This window comes from Physeter macrocephalus, chromosome 11 (genome assembly GCF_002837175.3).
Source record: "Physeter macrocephalus isolate SW-GA chromosome 11, ASM283717v5, whole genome shotgun sequence".
NCBI lineage: Eukaryota > Metazoa > Chordata > Mammalia > Artiodactyla > Physeteridae > Physeter > Physeter macrocephalus.
The window spans coordinates 43,180,718-43,188,227 of record NC_041224.1 but is presented as its reverse complement, the minus strand read 5'-3'; the positions used below and the strand labels follow the sequence as shown (position 1 = coordinate 43,188,227).

The window sequence follows — 7,510 nt, the reverse complement described above, 5'->3', positions numbered from 1 at the left end:
ATCTGTTGCCCAATCCACAGTGCTGCCACGTCTTTTTTTTTTTTTTAATTGGGGTATAGTTGTTTTACAATGTTGTCTTAGTTTCTGCTGTACAGCGGAGTTCCCGGTGCTATACAGGTTCTCATTAGTTGCCTATTTTATACATATTAGTGTATATATGTCAGTCCTGATCTCCCAATTCATCCCACCTTCGGTGTCCATACGTTTGTTCTCTACATCTGTGTCTCTGTTTCTGTCTTGCATGCCACTTCTTAAAAGAAAGATCCAAACCTGTGGTGTTGGATCATCAAAAGTATTCTTTCCATCGGAGAATGATAATGCTATGAGTGCAAATTCCAAGGAAAATGCAGTGCCTCAGGTATCTAGCTAGAATCTTGACAGTGCTACGTCAAGCTAGTGTGCAAGATCAAAGACACTGCTGACAGGGCTGTTAGTTTGTAGAAAGACTATGTGGCAGTCAGAAAAAATTCTATGGCCAAATGAATAAACAGTGTTAGTGCATTCTAGAACAGTGCTGTTCACTAGAAATATAAAATGATCCTTTTTTATACACATTACAGACTGTTTTACATGCTGAGTATGTGCTCTGAATTGATATCTTCCAACGGTTCTATGACCGCTGACCGCGGGATCTTTGTTAGCTTCAGAATTACAGTGTAAAGCACATGATAGCAAAATCGTTTTATCTCTGGATACTTACAACCATGACCCTGGGAACCTGTCTGAAGATCACAAGTGTTTGAAGCTTTCTGGAAAACTCTCAGGTTAATCAACAAAGAGCACAAGTAAGTTTTAAAAGTGGTGCCTGCAGGCCACATACTAGTGGTGCAGATGTTTGGCACGCTGCTCATGAGTTAAAGGATGTTGAAAGCACCAATGAAGTTTTTCCAAAAGTGAGAAAAACACGGTCTGGAAGGTGAAGCAAACAGGCATCCTTTACTTTTCCTTCATGGAAAAGACAAATGAAGAGAATTCACAGAAGTTACAGTTGACCAATACACATGGGGAAAATGTGCAATTTCAGCTATAATCAAGCAAGTATGAATCAAACAAGGAAATGCCACTTTTTGCCTAGCAAAGAGGTTTAAAAGGACAGTAGTACTCCATACTGCTGAGGGTGAGAAGGGTACTCTTCCCGTGAGGCTTCCTTGGTGGTGAGGGCAAATTAATAAATACAACCTGTCTGGAGAGGGAGCATAAAGTAATTACATTTCTAGGAAACAACCCTAAGAAAATAATGCAAAATGCAAAGATTTAGGTATGAAGACATTTATTTGTACAAAGTACAACCTAAATATCCATCGATGGCAAAGTAGTTGAATTATGAATCTACACGCCAATCAATATATTACACAACCATGAAAAAAGGAAAAAGTGATATATAAGCATTAAGCCATGTAGCAAGGATACAAAAGTACTTTGTCGATTTTGAGTTTTTACATTTTTATATAACAATTATATAAATCCAGGTAATTTGAAAGAAAACCACGATCCAGGTAATTTCCATTCATTTACCAGTCGTTACTTGGGCAAGTCACTCAGACCTTTTTGAGACAGTGCCCTTTGTAGAATGGCGATAATACCTAGCGGGATGGTTGGGGAGATTAAATGGGATCACTCGTCTAGAAAGGTACCAGGCCGGTGAGCAGGGTTCAGTGTCCGTCCCTTCCCTTTCCCTTTAGGTCATGGTTTCCTACATCTGGGGAAATTGCTCGGTCCCCAGGCTTGCTGCCTGAATGAGCAAGGGAAACAAATTATGGCGCCAGGCTTTTCTGTTAATCCCTCTCATGTCACCCCGCCGGCTGAGAGCGGCAAGGCAGTTTACGCGCCACGCCGGGGAGATCCGGACACCGGGCGGTCTCTGGGCGGCGACGCGCACTTCGAATCAAAACCGCGCCGGGGCCGGGCGGAACTCCGAGGAGGTTGCCGGCTCGCGAGGTTTGGACGTCCCCTCCCGGCTACAGCAAAGCGAGGCAAGAGAGCCGCGCGCACGCGCACACAGCTACCCGGTCTCCCGCCGGCGCGCGAGCGCTTCCCACGCCAGTGCGCGTGTCCCCGCCCCTAGCTATGGCGCGCCGGGGGGGCGAGGCGAGGCGAGGCGAGGCGGGGCTTCGCCAGGAGCCACAGGACGCGGCACCAATCGCGGGGCTCCTCCGCCTCGGGTTTCGGTTTGAAATTCTGCGCAGGCTTAACGGCTCGCGGAACGGCTACCGGGAGTCAGACCGTCGGTGCTTGCGGGTGGTTGCTGCGCTCGGGCCCGCGTGGAGAGGGTCGGGGCCTCGACTCCCGCCCGCTTGGAGCGTCCGCCATGAGGAGAAGGTGCGGGTTGTGGGGGAATCGAGGGGGCGTGGGAGGGATCGGTGCCGGTCCCGGGTGCGGGGCGGTGGCGGGGCTGGGCGGAGTCCGAGAGGCCGCCTTAGGCCGTGGGCCGGGGTGTCTCGTCAGCCGGCGCCCGAGTGAGGCTGGAAGAAGCCAGGCATGGCTGGGAAGCGGCGAGCCGGTGCACGGGCCGCGGGCCCTTGGCGGGGTGGAGGCCAGACCTGACGCGCGCCTTCCCCGGGGCCGCGGACTCCCGCAGGCCCCGACGCCCGGGTGCGGGCCGAGCGCAGGTGCCCGGGAGAAGCAGCGGGAGGCCAGGCGGGGCCGCGGCGCCCCCGGTGCGGGGCGGTCAGAGCTGGCGTCCGGGAGCCCCACCCTCTCCGCCAGCAAGGCGTCTCAGGTGCTGCTTCTTAGCACCGACGGCTTGTTCTAAGTCCTGAGTCTTTTATGGTCAGTGTTTCTAGTTTTTCTTTAAATAAAGACGTGCAGTTTTAAATTTATCGTTGCTTTTCGATGTATCTGGGTTGCAGTGTTAACACTTTACTTGAATTGGAAAGATAGCTTGGTTTTCTTGCAAGTTGAAAAACTCCGATAAAGGAATTCTTTTCCCGTCGTTTTAACAACTTCTTAGGCAGTGCTGGGAAAGGAGTGTCCGAATTGAAGTTGGGACCAGACGCACCACACTGCCACCTACCAGCCTTATGACTTTGGGCAAAAATGTCGAATGTCAGTTTGCTCATCTCTAAAATAAAAGTAATGCCAGTGCATAGGACTTTTGTGTTAAAAGCGATGCAGATGTTAACCTTATTTTCTATAAGTAGTGGGTGAAGCATTGTGATGATTCATTATTAAATAATTTATAGTTATTAGTCAAACTGATTGATGTATGGCTTTGTAAGTTTGCTCCTTCCATGATTACTAATTCCGACCGTTCTTTTTCAAATGCTTGCCCTCGTGAGAATGGGAATGAAGGACAAATCACTGGTACCACTGGAAAAACATCTCAGGTGTAAGGTTGTGGATTACAAATATCTTATGTAAAAGACAGCACATTTAAGCTGCTCTGCGTTTCAGCTAATGACGCATTCTGAGGACTAGTAAAATTTTAAATGACATTTTACAGGAGACTCTTACTCCAAGTCCATTAACAGTTTTTGGATTGTTCAGGCATCTACTGCTTTCAAGAAAGTAAATGAAGGGGGAGGAAAAGTTATCAATTAACTTTGGTTCCAGGCTGACAGATATAAATAGGCTTTAAAAGAGCAACTGGAATTACTCTACTAACAAAACCAGATTTTCAGGTAATCTGGATTTCAGGTATTCATATTTAGAGAGGACTATGAGAAGTATGCCTGAGGAAAATGGTTATCAGAATGTTCACTGAATTAACTATTGGCTATCGATTTCTGAAGCAGGTTGTACAGAGGAGCTTAACAAAGCTTCTCTGGAGGGCTATTTAGGAAAAAAATAGGACAGTGTATCAGTAGAATGCTGCCAGAAGAAGGTAGGAAATCATTTAGAGGGTCATTTGGGATATCTTCCAGTCTAGTGACTTAGGTTCAAGAGACTGGAAAAATTGGCCCCCTTTTCAACCTCTGTATTCTTGGGTGGTATTCTTTTTTTTTGCGTTACGCGGGCCTCTCACCGCTGTGGCCTCTCCCGTTGCGGAGCACAGGCTCCGGACGCACAGGCTCAGCGGCCATGGCTCACGGGCCCAGCCGCTCCGCGGCATGTGGGGTCTTCCCAAACGCGGGCACGAACAACCCATGTCCCCTGCATCGGCAGGCGGACTCTCAACCACTGCGCCACCAGGGAAGCCCTGGGGTGGTATTCTTGTAAGCACCCTCAGTTTTTCAGTGATGTTTTAAGAAAAAAGTCTCAAGTTTGCACCTTTTAGGGAATTACCTGAAACCGTTTAGAAAGGCACTACATAATTGTACCATGATGATTATTTTTGTAACATTTTTTATGCTTTTATTTATTTTTAAAGTCTTATTGAAATTTACAATGTTGTGTTTAATTTCTGCTGTACAGCAAAGTGATTGAGTTATACACATATATATTCTTTTTTTAAAACACTATTTATTTATTATTATTTTAAAAATTTGTTTATTCATTTATTTTTGGCTGTGTTGGGTCCTCGTTGCTTCGCATGGGCATTCTCTAGTTGTGGTGAGCAGGGGCTACTCTTTGTTGCGGTGCGTGGGCTTCTCATGGTGGTGGCTTCTCTTGTTGTGGAGCACGGGCTGTAGGCCCACAGGCTTCAGTAGTTGTGGCTCACGGGCTTTAGAGCGTAGGCTCAGTAGTTGTGGCATACCGGTTTAGTTGCTCCGTGGCATGAGGGATCTTCCCAGACCAGGGATCGAACCCATGTTCCCTGCACTGGCAGGCGGATTCTTAACCACTGCGCCACCAAGGAAGCCCCACATCTTCTTTATCCATTCATCTGTCAGTGGACATTTAGGTTGTTTCCATGTCTTGGCTATTTTAAGTAGTGCTGCTGTGAACATAGGGGTGCATGTATTTTTTCAAATTATAGTTAGTCTGGGTGTATGCCCCAGGAGTGGAATTGCTGGATCATATGGCAACTTTGTTTTTAGTTTTTTGAGGAACCTCCACACTGTTTTCCATAGTGGCTGCACCAACTTACATTCCCACCAGTAGTGTAGGAGGTTTCCCTTTTCTCCACACCCTCTCCAGCATTTGTTATTTGTAGACTTTTTATGATGGCCATTCTGACCAGTGTGAGGTGGTACCTCACTGTAGTTTTGATTTGCATTTCTCTAATAATTAGTGATGTTGAGCATCTTTTCATGTGCCTGCTGGCCATCTGTATGTCTTCTTTGGAGAAATGTCTATTAAGGTTTTCTGCCCATTCTTCGATTGGGTTGTTTGTTTTTTTTGTTGTTGAATTGTATGAGCTGTTGGTATATTTTGGAGATTAAGCGCTTATCTGTCGCATCATTTGCAAATGTTTTCTCCCATTCTGTAGGTTGTCTTTTCATTTTTTTATGGTTTCCTTTGCTGTGCAACGGCCTGTAGGTTTGATTAGGTCCCATTTGTTTATATTTGTTTTTATTTCTATTGCCTTGGGAGACTGACCTAAGAAAACAGTGGTACGATTTATGTAGGAGAATGTTTTGCTTATGTTCTCATCTAGGAGTTTTATGGTGTCATGACTTATATTTAAGTCTTTAAGCCATTTTGAGTTTATTTTTGTGTGTGGTGTGATGGTGTGTTCTAACTTCATTGATTTACATGCAGCTGTCCAGCATTCCTAACACTGCTTGCTGAAGAGACTGTCTTTTCCCCATTGTGTATTCTTGCCTCCTTTGTCAAAGATTAATTGTCCATAGGTGTATGGGTTTATTTCTGGGCACTGTATTCTGTTCCATTTATCCAAATGTCTGTTTTTTTGCCAGTACCACGCTGTTTTGATTACTGTAGCTTTGTAGTATTGTCTGAAGTCTGGGAGGGTTGTGCCTCCTGCTTTGTTCTTTTTCCTCAGGATTGCTTTGGCAATTCTGGGTCTTTTATGGTTCCACATAAATTTTAGGATTATTTGTTCTATTTCTGTGAAAAATGTCCCTGTGATAGGGATCACATTAGATCTGTAGATTGAGTAGTATACTATGATAATTATTATTCACAGTGACTGCACTCAGGCGTCGTAAGATCATACAGCTTTTTTGAAACATCTTTATTTGTTCAAAAATTCTTCTTGAATGTTTATTATATATAAGACACCATTCTAAGTGTTGGGGATTCAGCAGTGAACACAACTGACATCCTTGCCCTTTAGAGGTTACATTTTAATAACAAAATAAAAAGGTAATAAGTAAGCAAATTTTACATTAAATGGTAATAAGTGCTATGGAGAGAAATCAAGCAGAGAAAGGGGATAAGTCCTGAAGGTGTGGGAAAGGGGAGTTGCAGTGTTAAAGAGATTGGTCAGGAAAGGCCTCCCTGAGAAGGTGATCTTTGAGAAAAGACCTAAAGGCGGCAAGGGGCAAGCCATGGGACACCTGGGGAAGACAGTCTAGGTTGAGGGAATAGCAGATGCCAGTGCCTGAGGTAGGATAGTGCCCGGTGGGTTCCCGAAAGTGCAAGGAGTCCAGTGTGACTGGAGTAGATTAAAGGGCTCTGGAGGCCTTTGTAAAGGCAGAAGCTTTTCCTCTAAGATAAGGAATCACTGGAGGATTTTGAGGGCATGGAGGCTTGTGGCTTCTGTGCACACAATAAGCTTAAGGAGGCCAAGGCAGAAGCAGGGAGACCAGTTAAAAGACCAGGGCAGGGCTTCCCTGGTGGCGCTGTGGTTGAGAGTCCGCCTGCCGATGTAGGGGACACGGGTTCGTGCGGGGAGATCCCACATGCTGTGGAGTGGCTGGGCCCGTGAGCCATGGCCGCTGAGCCTGCATGTCCGGAGCCTGTGCTCCGCAACGGGAGAGGCCACAACAGTGAGAGGCCCGCGTACCGCAAAAAAAAAAAAAAAAGACCAGGGCAGTGGTACAGGTGAAGAGATGATAGTGGTGACCTGGACCAGGGAGGTAAAGGCAGAAGTGGGGAGGGGTGAGATTCTGGCTGTCTTTTTTTTCTTTTTTTCCTTAATATTTATTTCTTTATTTAGGCCGCACCGGATCTTAGTTGCGGCACGCGGGATCTTTAGTTGCAATACGCGAACTCTTAGTTGCAGCATGCGTGTGGCATCTAGTTCCCCAACCAGGGATCGAACCCAGCCCCTCTGCATTGGGAGCGTGGAGTCTTATTCACTGGACCACCAGGGAAGTCTTTTGAAAGTAAGGGTAATGGCAGGGATGTAAGAAAGAGGTGTCAGAATGATATAAGAATGAAACTTGTATAATTGGAATGTTGTGAAGAGTTTTTTAATTCTTTGAAAATTGTACTGTCTTCCAAAATCTATAAACAGCTCATGCAGCTCAATATTTATTAAAAAAACAAACAACCCAATCAAAAAATGGGCAGAAGACCTAAATAGACATTTATCCAAAGAAGACATACAGGTGGCCAAGAAGCACATGAAAAGCTGCTCAACATCACTAATTATTAGAGAAATGCAAATCAAAACTACAATGAGGTGTCACCTCACACCAGTTAGAATGGGCATCATCAGAAAATCTACAAACAACAAATGCTGGAGAGGGTGTGGAGAAAAGGGAACCCTCTTGCACTG

The 7,510-nt window shown here is 45.6% G+C and overlaps 1 protein-coding gene across 1 annotated transcript in view; it reads left to right on the top strand.

Moving 5' to 3' along the window:
• Nucleotides 1-2,185: 2,185 nt before the first annotated feature.
• The window catches only part of PRC1 (protein regulator of cytokinesis 1), a 30,409-nt gene continuing 25,084 nt past the window's right edge, over nt 2,186-7,510 (top strand). The window contains 1 exon segment of the mRNA XM_024117241.3: nt 2,186-2,319. Within this exon segment, the coding sequence (XP_023973009.1) occupies nt 2,309-2,319 (11 nt within the window). The 5' untranslated portion in view covers nt 2,186-2,308.